At 54.9% G+C, this 15,727-nt stretch overlaps 3 protein-coding genes across 3 annotated transcripts in view; 1 reads left to right on the forward strand and 2 right to left on the reverse strand.

The window, feature by feature from the left end:
• Positions 1–207: 207 nt before the first annotated feature.
• Leng8 (leukocyte receptor cluster member 8) lies at positions 208–11,234 on the forward strand. The gene is made up of 16 exons (XM_021219137.2): positions 208–327; positions 1,864–1,956; positions 2,547–2,718; positions 3,029–3,136; positions 4,097–4,207; positions 5,087–5,339; positions 5,555–5,696; positions 5,892–6,095; positions 6,489–6,767; positions 6,859–6,999; positions 7,127–7,412; positions 7,785–7,886; positions 7,967–8,035; positions 8,123–8,252; positions 8,334–8,541; positions 9,998–11,234. Exons 2-16 carry the CDS (start codon positions 1,919–1,921, stop codon positions 10,158–10,160), a joined length of 2,406 nt encoding a protein of 801 aa, XP_021074796.1. The 5' UTR covers positions 208–327; positions 1,864–1,918; the 3' UTR covers positions 10,161–11,234.
• Leng9 (leukocyte receptor cluster member 9) lies at positions 10,981–13,446 on the reverse strand. The gene has a single exon (XM_021219138.2). The coding sequence runs from the start codon at positions 12,739–12,741 to the stop codon at positions 11,281–11,283; it is 1,461 nt and encodes a 486-aa protein (XP_021074797.1). The 5' UTR covers positions 12,742–13,446; the 3' UTR covers positions 10,981–11,280.
• An 899-nt stretch (positions 13,447–14,345) lies between these two features.
• Cdc42ep5 (CDC42 effector protein 5) overlaps positions 14,346–15,727 on the reverse strand; it is a 13,352-nt gene continuing 11,970 nt past the window's right edge. The window contains exon 3 of the mRNA XM_021219671.1: positions 14,346–14,878. Within this exon, the coding sequence (XP_021075330.1) occupies positions 14,417–14,878 (462 nt within the window). The 3' untranslated portion in view covers positions 14,346–14,416. The remainder of the gene's footprint in view (positions 14,879–15,727) is intronic.

Genomic DNA, 15,727 nt, shown 5'->3' on the forward strand with positions numbered 1-15,727 from the left:
AACTCGGCGGCTGTGAGCGCGCACGAGAGGCCGGGAGGCGCTTGTCCCCACGGGGCCACCGTCTAGGGCCAGCTTCCGGCTTGCCGACCAACGCCCACACGCGGCTGCGTACGCGGGGCGTGTGGAGGGCGGTTCAAGCCGAGCGGTGACGTCTATTGGCTGGGCGCGACCCAGGGCGGGGGGGGACAGACGTCCGGGTAACGTCATCACGCCGCGGGCAGGACGTTCGAGCCCCAGAGAAGAGCCAGCCGGTGACTGAGCGCTGTCTTGGTTGTCTCGAAGCTGCCTTGGGCCGCCGGTAACGAGTCCCGGGAGCGAGCGGTCCCGGTGAGTGTGGGTAGTGGTGGGAGGCCTGACGGCCGAGCACAGGGACGCCTTCGGGGCCCCGCGCTCCGCGAGCCGGGGCCTGTTTGGTAAGGCCAACCGACGCCGCGCCCTGCGTCTCTGAAGGGTGGGGCCGCCGGAGCGCCGCTGCGCATGCGCGCCGGGTCTGCGCTGTGTGGTGGGGGGGAGGGGGCGGCTCCCCTGCGTGCGCGTCCGCGTCCGCGTCCGCGTCCGCGTCCGCTCTGCCACAGGCCCTGGGAACGCTGCGGACCCTTGTGCCCTAGACGCTCCCCTGGTGGCCCCATTGACCCGTTGTTACGCTGGCCTCCCTGTTGCCCAGGGCAACCCAGAGAGGCCACCCTCGCAGCGTGGTGCGCAGGCGCGGCCCGGCCGGTGGCTGGTCGCGGGAGGGACAAGGGAGGTCGCTTGGGTTCAGGGCGGCCTCAACCTCCATCAAGCGTCGTGGACTCCATGCCTGCGGGACAGCCAGGTGCTCCTGAGCTTACAGTCCGTGTTGTACTCGACCATAAATCAGACCCCTTACTCCTGATACCCGTTAGTAACCCGAGGCTCGCTCTTGTGCGTCCCTAGTTAGGACCCCTTGACCCCACCCAACGGATTGGGTTGTTTAAAGGCCCTTGAGACCTGTCAGTGCCCCTTAGGCTCCCTGTAAGGTTTTCGGTTTCTCCAATAGGCTTCTTTGCTGTGAATCCTATGGTTTGGACTGCTCCAGCCCTGTTTCCAAAGTGATCCATCCCTCCATCCTATTTCTTAGTTTCTTAAGAGTGTTGTGGGCCTCCCACAGCATCCTCAAAGCTTTATCTGCAGAAACCTTACTTGAGTAATTCCCACTTGTTTGCTCCCCATCCAACTCCCGATCCTAGGAGCATCCCATACAAGTCGCGAGACGGTAATTGATTTGAGTCTGGTAGGTGCTGCCAGCCAGTGACTTCACATAGGGGGAGTCTCCTGCACCTGCTGCTACTAGGAGGGACATGCAAAGTTTACCTTTTCCTTTGAAAACTTTGTTCTCCAGTGTTCTCCCAGTCTCGATTCCTTCCTCCTCAGAGTGTCCCCAGAGGCTTCCTCTTGCCAAGCATCTTTGTAGCGTCGCTGGAGAGCCTTCCTCTTGCTGTAGTAGGATTCTCTTTAGATTTCCTGTCCAGGACTGAGGTTTCTGCACCCACCACTTGAGCCAGGTCCCCCCACAGCCACACTCTGCAGTGCAAGGGTCAGCTTCTTTGTCTTTCAGTCCTGCAGGGTAGTCTTGGAGGCTTCCAAGGGAGGCGTTGCCTTTCATGCTCAGGTCTCTTCATTCCACATTAGGAACTGATTCCGATTCTTTAAGCTGTTTGCTTTTGAGACAGGATGGAACATGTAGCCCAGATGAGTGTGGAACTCCCAAAAGATTGCTGGCATTTTGGTCATGAGCCGCCACACTTAGTTTCCTTTCCATCCTTTACCAGTGTTCCCTTCTATGAGATGCCCTCCCTTTCTAGCCTATCTTCTCTGGGGTCTAATTGATCTCTTTTCTTATAGACACTGAAAAAGCAGCCTGGCTCCCGAGGTCTACTCCCTACACCCCAAGGTCCAGATGGCGGCCAACGTGGGTGATCAGCGAGCTGCAGACTGGTTAGTAGGGCTAGGAGAACACAGCCTGTTGTGGAAGGCAAGAGGAACAAGACACACGGGTCCTTGCGCATTCTGGGGGCTAGGGTGGAGGGAGGGACAAGCTCCCCCTTTGAGCTTTCTTTTAATGTATGTGAAGGCAGGCTTATTCCGGTGTGAGTGAGTGTGTGTCACCCATGCTCATCAATGTCAGAAGAAGCGTCCCTTGGAGCTGGAGTTATAGGTGGCTCTGAGCCATCTGACATAGGTGCTGGGAACAGAACTTATGATATCTGCAAGACTGCTAAATGTTCTTAAACCCTGAGCCACCTCTCCGGCCCCCTCTTAATATCTTTCTGATCCTTCCCTTTTTTTAAATTTTTTTTTCATTGTTGGCCATGTCAGAATTCATTGGAAAGTTGTAGGTCATGTATAAAGTTATGTACATACTGGTTAGCTTTCTGTTTGCTTGGCACATGCTCTGTGCCACCTTCAGCTTGAGCTGTGCTGAGTAGGGAGTTTAGCTCTAGAATTCAAGCCTTGGGTTTACTTTTCCCCAACTTTGTCTACCTGTGTATAGGGGAGACCATAACTGTGCTTCGTTGTTGCTGCAGGTCTTCTCAGTACAGCATGGTGACTGGGGCTAGCAGAGAAAATGGCATGGAGACGCCTATGCACGAGAACCCAGAGTGGGAGAAGGCCCGCCAGGCCCTGGCCAGCATCAGCAAAGCAGGGGCTACCAGCAGTTCCAAAGCCAGCAGCAGTGGGCCTGTGGCCAGTGCACAAGTGAGAATGGCATGCAGGATTTGGGAACTACTGTGCTGGGGTGGGGCCGTTGCCGAGAGAAGGATGGAGTGCCTTAGGGGGACTGTAATCCTGTTAACTAAATGTAATGAAGGGAAACAGTTACTCCTTTGGGTCAACCTGGGCCTGAGTGATCTTAAGGACGATCGTCCCCATCTTTAAGATGTCTAGTCTTACTGTGCAGAGTCTGCTCCCTTCCTGCAGTTCCTCTGCAGTGAAGGCCTGCCCTCTTGGTAGTGTAGTGCCCATGGGCTCCTGTGGCTGGTCCTGATGGACACTCCTGTTTCTGCAGTACGTCTCTCAGGCGGAAGCCTCGGCTTTGCAGCAGCAGCAGCAACAGTACTACCAGTGGTACCAGCAGTACAACTATGCCTACCCGTATAGCTACTACTACCCCATGGTGAGGAGCTGGCTGCAGGGTGGGAGCCTTCTGTCAGGGTGGACAAATGGTTGGTTGGGGTGACGACAGACAGCAGCCCCTGACAAAACTGCCAGATTCCTGCTTAGGTCCCACAAGATCTGGCATATCCATTCTGGTCCATCCCACTGTCGATGCTGACATGTCCACTGCCTCCAGACCCCAGGACGTTAGCATGTCCTAGTCCCCTATGTGTTGCTCTGCTGCAGCGTTCCATTCTGCAGCTCACTTCAAGGTTCCTTGCTGCCCAGAGAGACCTTCAGAAAGTCATCCTCCTGCTTTTCCTTTTCTCCTTGTTTTCTTCCATGGTACTTACTGGAGGACATTACCCACTTACCCCATAGCTGTGTGTAGGCTTTATTAAAATCTGGGTTTTTGCTTTTCTTTTTGAGTTAGGGTTCTCTATGTAGCCCAAGTTGACTGTAGGCTTCTCTTCTGCCTCAGCTGCCTGAATGTACACCACCATAGCTAGCTTGTCTTTTTTGTTAGTTTGTTTTGTTGTTGGGGGGGGGGTGTTTTGTTGTTGATTTTTAAGACAGCGTTTCACTGTGTAGTTCTGGTTGGCCTGGAACTCACTGTATAGATCAGGCTTACTCAAATTCCACAGACATCCACCTGCCTCTGCCCCATGCCCAAGTCCTATGATTAAAGGGGTGAGCTGTTGCCCCGATCACTTTATCATAACATTTGAAAGTGTTGGCACTTAGTATTTCTCCCTACCTATTAACAAGAACTCTGGGGATGATCAAAGTGGAATGAAGATATTTTTGTTTGTGATTATTACTTTTTTTGTTTCGTTTTTGAAAATACATTATTCATTGTATGGTGGAAAAAAGTAAGGGCCTGAGGTCCAAAGCCTTTAGAGTTGTACACAGTTCCAAGGGAGGCCAAAGGCATGGTGAGCAGCCTCCACTAACTATGGCTCCCCCTGTTCCTTGGCAGAGCATGTACCAGAGCTATGGCTCCCCCTCCCAGTATGGGATGGCCAGCTCCTACGGCTCAGCTACAGCCCAGCAGCCATCGGCTCCCCAGCACCAAGGGACTCTGAACCAGGTAATGCCGTGCCTCGTTGCTCCTGGTCAGCTGGGAGAGAGCCTGGGTCTTGAGAGGACTTGGAACCATTGGTCTGCATGATTTCAAAACTGCCTCCTCCCTTTCTCTTTGTTCTTTCTTGCCAAGCAGCTCCTCATTTAGAAGCTTAGCTTTTAAAAGTAGGGTGGGTGGGCTTGGGGCTGGGCGAGGCCAAGAGGCTGTAGTGTTGGGAAGATAGTGGGAGTGGTTTGTCGTTTGGTGGTCTGTCTTCTCTCAGTTCCTCCAGCACGTGCACTCAGCCTGCATTCAGGAGAAAGTCCTCCCCCCCCCCCCCCCACACACACAGCAAATGGTGCAGACACACCTGTACCTACCCAGCGTGCTGCCTTTGCATCTGGCACAGCCTAGAGGAGTGAGGAGCCCAGAACATGGGAAGCACATTGACCTAGGTTTGATTCCATGCTTTGCCTCTTCTATGGACCTCTTGAGTCGTCACATGACTACCACACCTTCGTGGCTCTTAAGAGTCGAGAGGATGCAGACTTCTCATAGGGATTGGGTAGTTGTGTTGTCCAGTGTGTTGATGTGCTCAAGAGAGGGAACCTTAGTAGATGTGTCATCAGTGTAGTAGAGTCACGACCTAGTGTTGGCATTGCTGGTAGTTGCTCCTTGACAACTGGGCTGTGGAAAGTTGTTCAGTCCCTTGAGACTTAATCTTCTCAGTTGTGAAATGAACTGCTAGTGAAAATACATACCCCAGGGAGTCACTGAGCACACATTATGGCAACCCACAAAATGTTGTAGACTGAATGCTAAAGAAGATGACTATAGAGACTGAATACCATGTGACTCAGCACCAGGATGCTGCCTGCTTCTTTCAGCCTCTGCTTCTTCCTGCAGCCTCCAGTCCCTGGCATGGATGAGAGTATGGCCTACCAGGCTTCCCCTCAGCAGCTACCTGCAGCCCAACCCCCTCAGCCCTCAAACTCACAACATGGGACACATAGTCTAAGCAACGGCCCTCAGCCTGGAACAGCCCCAACCACTCAGCACAGTCAGGCAGGGGCTCCTACAGGGCAGGCATATGGGCCACACAGCTACAGCGAACCTGCCAAACCTAAGAAGGGTCAGCAGTTATGGACCCGCATGAAACGTAAGTTAGCATATCTGTGGGGGAGTCAGAGGGTTGGAGCTTAGCTGTGAGCCACACAGGGTTGCTAGTCCTTTGTCTGGGTGTTGTGATGTGCCCTAGTCTAGGGGAAGACTGTTCTAGAACAGGTATGCTCATGTTAGGAACTTGTTCCAGAGCTTAACCTATTTAAATGTCTGGGGAAGGGCCTAACTCCTGTCTCTGCTATCCTCCCACAGCAGCCCCTGGGACTGGGGGTCTAAAATTTAACATCCAGAAGCGGCCCTTTGCAGTCACCAACCAGAGCTTCAGCTCCAATTCAGAGGGTCAACACAGCAGCTTTGGGCCCCAGCCCAACCCTGAGAAAACTCAGAACCACAGGTGACTTGTTATCCTTGACCCTGCATACCCATCCTCTGCTCCAGGGCCCCTCTTTAGGCACCGCTCTTGAGTGCTTCATGGGGTGAAGGGAGTGGAAATGTACAGTACAAGACTGCCTTCTTAGATCAGAGAAAGTTCTGCTGACATGTGTGGGTCCTCCCACCCGAGTGCCTTCATCTATCCCCTATTCCACAGTGGGCCTTCTGGCCGGGGAAACCTGTCTGGGAAGCCGGATGATTGGCCTCAGGATATGAAGGAATACGTGGAACGGTGTTTCACCGCCTGCGAGTCAGAAGAGGACAAGGACCGGACAGAGAAATTGCTCAAGGAGGTGCTACAGGCCCGGCTCCAGGATGGCTCTGCCTACACCATTGACTGGAGCAGAGAGCCTCTGCCTGGGTCAGTCTGGGTGACACTGTGAAATAGTCAGGCTGCTAGATATGGGCTGGGGACATGGACATCAAAACTAGCAGGTTCAGAGACAAGTGGTCCCAAAAGCTGACACCTATATCTCAGGTCCCCATGGGGTGGGTAGGAGGCCAGGAGTGACCAAGGATGGGTTTTAGGAAGTGGGAAGGGATTGCTAGGGAGGTATGGGTGGCTTGATGGCTAAGAGCATCCCCTGGACACAGACAATCTTGGGCTTGGTCCCTTTCCTGCACCACAGTGGCTGAGTTGCCTGGGTAAGTGCCTCTGCTTTCTCAGGTTTTGTGGCCCTGGGCCATGGGGTAGGGTCTGCAGAACTGCAGATTGGTGGCTGGTTGGTAATGCCCTGCCCTGCTATATCCTCAGGCTGACCAGGGAGCCTGTGGCTGAGAGCCCCAAGAAGAAGCGGTGGGAGGCCCCTAGCAGCCTTCACCCTTCCAGGGGGGCAGGCTCGGTGACCAGGGGCGGGGGTGCCCAATCCCAGCGAGGGACACCTGGGGCTGGGGGTGCTGGCCGAGCTCGGGGTAGCAGCTTCGCCAAGTTCGGCAACCGCAACGTCTTCATGAAGGATAACAGCTCTTCCTCCAGCACGGATTCACGCTCCCGCTCCTCATCCAGGTCTCCTACGAGACACTTTCGGAGAAGGTGTGCAGGCTTGGGCTGGAAGGGAGCTGGGAGGGACCTGCTTGGAACCTGACCCTTGTGCTTCAGGCCTGACTCCCTCTTTCCTGTGCAGTGACTCCCACTCAGACTCTGACAGCTCTTACTCAGGGAATGAGTGCCACCCCGTAGGCCGCAGGAACCCACCCCCCAAGGGTCGGGGTGGTCGAGGGGCCCACATGGATCGAGGTCGAGGCAGGGCACAGCGTGGAAAGAGGTGAGGTGCTTTGGGTGTGTTTTTTTTCCCCTAGGCATGGATGGGTGGTATGGGGTCTCACAGGTGGGGTAGATGGCCTTCAGAGTGGCTAAGGACATTGACTTTATTTTTTACCCTTTCTCCCCAGACATGACCTAGCTCCCACCAAACGTAGCCGCAAGAAGATGGCAGCACTGGAGTGTGACGACCCAGAACGTGAGCTTAAGAAGCAAAAGAGGGCAGCCCGCTTCCAACATGGGCACTCACGTCGCCTGCGCCTTGAACCTTTGGTGCTACAGATGAGCAACCTGGAGAGCAGCGGAGCTGACCCCGACTGGCAGGAGCTGCAGATCGTGGGCACCTGCCCTGACGTTACAAAGCACTATCTGCGGCTCACCTGCGCCCCAGACCCGTCAACTGTGCGGCCTGTGGCTGTAAGTCCCAGGCAGTGTGTCTGCCCCCAGAATGTGTTGGCAGTAGGACGGGGAGCTAACATAAGAAGGGGCACATGGACACGTTGGGGGAAGGAGGTGGTAGCTCTGGCAATGAGAAAAACCTAGCACGCAGGCCCTTCACATCTGGGGCATAGCCTGGCCACAGTCTGCCTTGTGACCAGCACTGTGTGGGACCCTAGAGCAAGGTAGACTTGGAGCACTCACACCTGCTGGGTATTGGCTTGATTTTGTTTGTTCGTAATGGTGGTGAGTCGCTGATACTGGCTTTGGTGCAGCTCTTGTTGAGTGGGGACACAGTGGCTTTGGCCTGCCAGCTCTCTCTCCACTCAGCTTTGATTCTGTTCCCTGCAGGTTTTGAGGAAGTCTCTGTGCATGGTCAAGTCCCACTGGAAGGAGAAGCAGGACTACGCCTTTGCCTGTGAGCAGATGAAGTCCATTCGGCAGGACCTGACAGTAAGGCGGCTGCTGAGAGGGTTCTGATGTCGGCCCTCTTCCTGCTGTGTTCTCCCTGACTCTGCTTTCCTTCTGCGCAGGTGCAAGGCGTCCGGACGGAGTTCACCGTGGAGGTGTACGAGACGCATGCCCGCATTGCCTTGGAGAAGGTAGGGCTTGGTAGTTCTCCTGCTCCTTTCTTGGAATCACTTGTATTTGCCTGTGCCTCACACCCTCCCTCCATGCCCTACCCTCAGGGTGACCATGAAGAATTCAACCAGTGCCAAACACAGCTTAAGTCACTGTACTCGGAAAACTTAGCAGGCAATGTGGGTGAATTTACTGCATACCGAATCCTCTACTACATCTTCACCAAGAATTCTGGAGGTGAGAGGCCCATCCCCAAGATGGAGGGGCCATGCCCAAGCTGGCACCCAGCCACCTGACCTCCAGTTATCTCCTGTGCAGACATCACTACGGAACTTGCATACCTCACGAGGGAGATGAAGGCAGACCCCTGCGTGGCCCACGCGTTGGCACTGAGGGCAGCCTGGGCCCTGGGCAACTACCATCGCTTCTTCAGGCTCTATTGCCATGCACCTTGCATGTCTGGCTACCTTGTGGACAAGTTTGCAGACCGGGAGCGCAAGGCCGCCCTCAAGGCCATGATCAAAACGTATGTGGCACTGCACTCTGCTGCCTTCTGTGCCGTGGCTCTGCCACTTCCCCTCCACATTCTGGTCAGCCTTCAGCTTCTCTGCTGGAGTCCCCTCCCAGTCCCCTGTTGACACTCCTGGCCCTCATTGTTGTCGACCTCACCGCTCCTGGTATCATGTCCTTTCCCTCCCTGCACTCCTTTTCTGTTCACATCAGTTTGGAACCTGGTTTATCTTCCCCCTTTTCAGGGCCTTTGCTTGCAGCTCCCTCCGTGCTGCTCTTCCTGACATACTAGAAAGGGTGACTTGACTCATATTGCTAGCAGTCTCTTGAGATGAGACCTTGTGCCCATTCCATTTTTGACTATCAGAAGTTTTGGATTGGGAACCCGTGGCACCAAGGGTGGTGTTGCGAGGCCCTTGGGCATCAGACTGCATGAAGCTTGCCCTTATGAGGAAGATTGCCAACACCACCACAACCATGTCCCCAGATTTTGCTTGTGGGTGCTGCTGCCATCTAGTGGTAGTGGTAGAGACCAGGAATGCTGTGCAGCAAAAGGCCCCACAGCAATGTGTGCCAGGCTTGCCAAGGTTGAAAATGCTGGTCAAGAGCTCTGTCAATAGTCTCGAGGACCCTTGGATGTCAGGCTAGGCAGCAGTGTTTTGTCATTAGTGGTTCCGTTATAGTGGGATTTGCAACTTAAGGGTCAAGAAACTTGATGGAGAATTTTTTGTCAGTCCATCTCAAGGGAGGAGAGGCTGTGACTCCAGATTTGACTAGCTAAAATGAATAGACATGAGGCTACTCAGCCTTTTGTAATCCAGAAAGCCACTCGGTGGGCAGCTTTCAAGCTCTGGCAAGTGTTGACCTCACTCTAACAGCACCTTTCCTGTGAACTGAGCACAGCAGACAGATCCTCAGATATCAGAGGATCTACCCTAGCCTGAGGCAGGCTGTCCTGTCCCAGGGCCATAAGATGCCTGGGGTCCAGATACTTGGTGAGGCTTTCTAAGTGGGTAAAGTGGTCTTGTGGAGAGGGTCCTCAGAATTAGCAGTACATGTGCACTATTAGGGCATCTGAGTAGCAACCAGAAGGCACTGCTGAGTGTAACACTCTGTGCAAACATCCCGGGGGGAGGGGCGCCATTGTCCCTACCCTCTGAGCCCGTGTTCCACTTACTCTGTCTGGCTCCAGCTCCTCAGTCAGCAGAGGAGCCAAGCTGGGCCCTTTCCCTCCTGCCCCCTCCTTCCTGAACAGGTAAGTGTGGGCGAGGGGGGGCACAGCTGGGCACTGGGGCTACCAACCCCATCCCTTGCCCCCCCAAGCCCCTGAAAATGGGGAGGTCGGGAGGGGCTGCAGAAGCCAGCAGGTTCCTTGCTGAGGAAAATACAAGCCCGGATGGGGAGCATTGCTCCCTGCTCTTGGGCCCTCCCTTGTCTGCTTGCCTCATCATTTTCTCCTCTTGTCTCCATAGCTTCCGCCCTGCGCTGCCCGTCTCCTACCTGCAGGCCGAGTTGGCCTTCGAGGGCGAGGCCGCCTGCCGGGCCTTCCTAGAGCCCTTGGGCCTGTCCTACACGGGCCCGGACAACTCCAGCGTGGACTGCCGCCTCAGCCTGGCGCAGCTGCCAGCCTTCTGAGCACCCATCGAGCACGGGCGGGGGCAGGGCAGTGGCCCAGCGCCGCCTTTTCAAATTTTTTGAGCCATGGACATGGGTTGTAAAAATTTGTGGGGATTAGGCTCCAGGAAGAGCCAGCATCCCTACCCCCGTTTCCCACCGGGGACCTGTACAGAGATTTTTCTACGTTTTTATTTTTTGTCTCAGAGGGGATAATTGGGAGTATATAGTGGAGCAGGGTGGGGTGGGGGCTACAGGTTCTGTGTCCACCTCTCACCTCCACTAATGCTGTCTCAGTGTTTTTTCTCTCTCTCTCTCGAGCTCGTACTCCAGCACCTGACTCTGCGTGCTGGCCCATCCCATGCTGGGGGGCCAGCAGAAAGAAGACAGGCTGTCCAGCCCGCACCCGCCTGCAGCGGGGCACCAGCCAGCCACACCCATTGCCTCGTCTGCCTCGTCATAGACTCTTGCTGCCCAGCCATTGGGGCCTCAGTGTTTGGGGTGAGGGAAGCCACTTAAAGACTATGCCCCACCTTCAGCTCCTCACCCCAGAAATGCCAGCCAGCACCACCGACACAACCAGACCAGCGCCACACCGCACTGAGGACTCCAAGGCCTTCGCGGGACCATGCCGGCCGGGCTGCCTCGTCTTACTCAAGTTGTATTAAGTTGTCTCCGTGTCCCTTCCTCCCTCTGCCCCAATGTTTCTTCTGATTTTTTTTTCTTTCCCTCCTTCCTCTTCCCTTCCCACTCCCTGGTTCAACACAGGTAAAATGGTTACCCTCCCTTCTTTCCTCCCCTCTGCCTTCATGGATCACCAACTCACGTCATGTTTCCTTCTCTTTTCTCTGTGTGTGTGTTTATTTAAGTTACTTTTCTTCCTTCTCCCCTTTTCTTTTTACCCCCCCCCCCTCTGCCATGTAACTGGAGGATGTGCTGAGGTCGCAAACAGCTGGACTGTCGGGCTGCTTTTTTTCCAGATGCCTCCCTGCCTCCCCTCCCTACCTCTCCCCTCCCCTTCCTTCATTCTCCTTGAGCATTGAGTACAGTACATTTTGGAAGCTTGAAACCAAAATTAAAGAGAGAGAGCGAGAACCTGTTTCTGCTTGGCCTGTTTCTTATCTGAAATGTGAAACCTTGGTCACTCCAGGGAAATTTCTACCAGGGGAAGATAGCTCTGCCCCACTCTGCCCATGCGGCAAAGCCAGAGTTTACTTAGGGGCTGCCTCCCTAGCTCCTGGTTCAGGGTGCACTCAGGCTTTGGGAGGCAGGCCTGAGTTCCATGTGGTACCTTAGCCAGGGTGAGGTGTGGTTGTACTTCTGGCAGCTGTACCACTCTAAGCCCTTCAGCCTCGAGCCTCTGAGTCAGTGTTTGGGCCATGCCTGCCAGTGTAGGGGAGGGTGTGGCACAGAGCACGTGATGGCCCAGAAGAACCAAGTCCCGGAACTGTAACTGGGAGGGTGCCTGAAGCCCTGGTTTCAAGATGGCTCTCCGAAGAGCTCTAGCTGCTGCAGCCTCTTCCCCAGGGCCTGTCAGCCTTAGCAAGACCACTGTCAGGTGCAGGGCCTGTGCTGGTACCAGGAACTCGGCACAAGAAGGGGCAATCCGGACCAGATGCTCTTGGGCCTTGACCACCTCAGCCCTAAGCCCAGGCTCTGTCACCATCAGTGCCACAAAATGTGTGGGCCGGGGCTGGCGAGGGGCCCTTCTGTCGTCAGGCCAAACGCCTGGATCCCACACACTTTCCATCTCTTCAGCAGAAAGCCCTTTAGTTCCCATGGCCTGCGCCTGCCACTGTGGGAGCACTGTAGCTCCGGGCTCCTCTGCTGGGCTGATCTCCTTTACTCCTGAGGAGTACATGCTTGGCTCTGGCGTTTCTAACTCCGCGGTCCCATTCAGCCCGGTCTCTTTGGTTGGCCCATCCACTTCAGGTGTCTCCAGGCTGGAATCAAGCCCAGTTCCGGTCTCTTTGATTGCCCCACCCTCTTCCTGTGTCTCCAGGTCCGAATCAAGCCCTGTTCTGGTCGGGTTTCCACCCCCTTCTGCAGGGGCATCCTGGGTATCCAGATCCTCTAAACCCACCCCTGTTTTCTCTGTGTCAGGAATTTCTGGCGTGACCTCTGTCCGATGCTCGTCCCCGCCGTCCAGCGCATCAAGGATAGTGGGTCCCCGTCCAGCCACAGAGCCCGAGCCAAAAATAAGATCAGTACGGGAGGCACGGTCCCACACCAGGCGGCCGCGGAAGCGGAAGTACCGTATGCGGTGCTGCGGCACTGCCAACACGCCGGGTCCGAGCGCTGCCAGCGGCTCGTCCCAGCAGAAGGCGCAGAATGGCTCTTCCTGCACTCCCAGGAAGCGGTCGGTGTAGCCCACCGAGAAGTCAGCAGGGTCCAGGCGCGGGTCCCAGCGGATGCGTCGGATGACGTCAGCAGCAGTACGCAGAGCGGGCTTCTTGGACCCAGCCTCCGGTTGCGTAACCTCGGGGGACGGCGCCGGGGCCCCGGGATGTGGCTGACGGCAGCGCGCACCGAAGCGACAGCGGCCCTCTAGGAAGAAGCGGCAGACCGCGGGGACCTCAGAGGACTCGGCCGAGGCCTCCATGGTCCTTCACGCACTAGGCGATCTCTGTCCGCAGCGTTGATCTCCAACTGTGACGCCAGGAACCCCTCCCGCCTCAGGTGGAAGGAGGCCAAAGGACCAGGCGGGGCGTCAGACTGTAGCTCGGGCTCTGGAGCTCCAATCTCAAGCCCAGTTTATTTACGCGTATCCGGTTTGTAAGCCACTGGGAACCCCTCCTTACCCAACCTGAACTGATTTACATATGTCCAGCCCCTCAGGGAGCCTTAGAGAGCCTGGCCCCGCCCAACCAGCCAATTTACGTGAGTGTCCAGCTTCTCTCTCTGGAACTCCAGGGAGCCACGTCCTATTCCATACAACTCCTCCCTTTTGGGACTTTAGGGAGACAGTTTTGCAAATACTTGACAAGTGACCCACCGCTGCCAGGGCCCCAAGAAAGCCTAGGATCAAGGCTCCTCCGCATCCGATTTACATATACTCCGCAGCCTGGGTGGGGGTAGGGCTTAGAAAACCCCTCCGGCCGCCTCCAGATACTTTGCAGCTCCTCGAGACCTCTAGGGAGCCTGGCAGGGCAGCAACTGATTTACCTGAACACCACAGCTTCGTTGGGAGGAGGGGAGTTAGACTCAGCGGTCCTGGCCCCGCCCCCAACCGTCCTTAAAGTTCGTAGCCAGCCCCCATACCATTGATTATCTTACATACCATACGTCATAACGAATAAAGTGACTCCTGGTCCTGCCTTTGTCAAGTTATTTATAAATGTCTTTCCTGGGAGCCTCACCCCTTTACCTTGGCCTCACTCCACCTGAATGTTTTACATATGCTTCGCCCCTCGTTGGTCTTATCCTGAACTCAACCTCGGTGAAATGGTTTCCCCTGTGCCTCGTTGTAGAGGTCGGGTTTTACTCATGTCACCAGCCTAACGTTTGACATATACGACCCACCCTTTTGGAAACTTTAAAAACCCTTACTCTGCCTGTGGTCCGGTTAATTTAAATTGGTCTTATCCCTCTAGGGGCCTAAGATAGCCCCGTTCCAAACCCAGAGACTAATTCTAATTGGTCCTCCCCTCTGAAAACCTTTGAGAATTTTGCTTCACCCCCTGTCCCCGATATAAACTCGGGCAGCCCTGCACCTCTGGATGTTAAAATATCTGGAGTCTGTGGGCTCAGGCTGAACTTTATGCCCAGATTTGTAACGCAACAGCCTCCCGCAGGGCGACACACAGTTAGTGGGACCTGAAGCCCTTCCCACGGGAACCACACCCTCGTGACTCCAAAGGGTCGCCAACCGCCTTCCCTTTGCAGCCGCTCCCTGAAAAAGGAGCGACACCGCCCAGTCAGAGTGCACCTGGAGGAAAGTAGATAGCCAGGCGACAGTGACTCTAGGCCAGGTTTTCCCATAGCAGCTGTCACGGGGTTTGGACTTTATCCAGGTTAGGTAGCTAGGACCGGTCAAGGTTTGAGGAATGAATAGGGCTGTGGTATGAGACTCTGCCTTTTGGGAGGGGCATTACAGGAATATGTCTTCAAACTCTTAAAGAAGCATCACTGAAGACAACTTGACTTCTAATTGGTGGCCCCCCACCACCGTCCTGCTTCTGTACGTAAAGTAAACAGACAGTCCAAGGCACAAACCTCAGCCATTTATGTGTACAAAAGTGGAGTGCTGGGAGGGAGGGGTTGAGGGAATCATGACACTACAGACCGATGACGTCGTCCAGCGGGAGGTCAGCATTCGAGCAGCAGCGGGCCTTGGGGTGCTTCATTCCAGGGTGGGTATCCCCATCGGGCTTGGTGGCTGTTGTCTCGACGCGCTCTGCGTCCATGACGCCTAACACCGCGTCCAGCATAGAGGGGCCCAGGTCCAGGTGGAAGGACAGCAGCGGGTCCGCAGGTGAAGGCACTCGGAGACCAGGCACAGGGGGCTGTGGGACTGCAGGTGGAGCGACAGAATGTGGGGACACAACCGGTGGGGCTCCAGGTTCGGGAGGCGGACCGCCCCCGTGGCGACTCAGGAATGAGGTGTCCCCGAAGGCATCTCCACCGCGTCCCACGTGCAATGTGTGCCTGAAGTCTCCGAGGGGTGCGGAGATGGAGAGTGCTCCGCGATCCAGTCGCTTCTTGGGTTGTGCAGGGCCCACCTGCTTCAATACCGGCATCTGTGGGGACATAGGCATATCAGAGCTGCCTTATCCAGGAACCCCAATTCTGTATCCCTATCCCACATAGTCAGCCACAGAATGCTCTCATAAAACAGGGCTATGGAAGAACTATTATTTTCAGTTAACAAATGAGGAAGCCGACTGGGAGGTTTTCAAGGTCTCCACTGCTGAACTCAGTGACATAGTTAGGTTTTCCTAACTATAACTGTACCTGATCTTTGTTACTTTGTGGTTGTTTTTTTCACTCTTTATCACCCTCTCCCAACCCACTTCATCCCCTAATACTAATTTATTTTTTTAATGAGATGTTTTCTTTATTTACAATTAAAATTTTATCCCCTTTCCTCATTTCCCCTCCAAAAAAACTCCCTATCCCATGCCCTCCCTTCCCCCCACCCCCACTAACCCACCGACTCCTGGCATTCCCTGTCCTGGCATTCCCCTGCACTGGGGCATCTAGCCTTCACAAGACCAAGGGCCTCTCCTCTCACTGATGTCCCACAAGGCCATCCTCTGCTACATCCTCTGCTTGGTTGAAGCCTTGAGTCCCTCCTTGTGTACTCTTTGGTTGGTAGTTTAGTCCCTGGGAGCTCTGGGGTTACTGGTTAGTTCATATTGTTATTCTTCCAGAAGGGCTGCAAATCCCTTCAGCTCCTTGGGTCCTTTCTCTAGCTCCTCCATTGGGGACCTTGTGCTCAGTCCACTGGGTGGCTGTGAGCATCCACTTCTGAAACTTCTGAATTTGTCAGGCAAATATTTCTTCTTCTTCTTCTTCTTCTTCTTCTTCTTCTTCTTCTTCTTCTTCTTCTTCTTCTTCTTCTTCTTCTTCTTCTTCTTCTTCTTCTT

The sequence above is a fragment of the Mus pahari genome, chromosome 19, assembly GCF_900095145.1.
Source record: "Mus pahari chromosome 19, PAHARI_EIJ_v1.1, whole genome shotgun sequence".
Classification (NCBI taxonomy): Eukaryota; Metazoa; Chordata; class Mammalia; order Rodentia; family Muridae; genus Mus; species Mus pahari.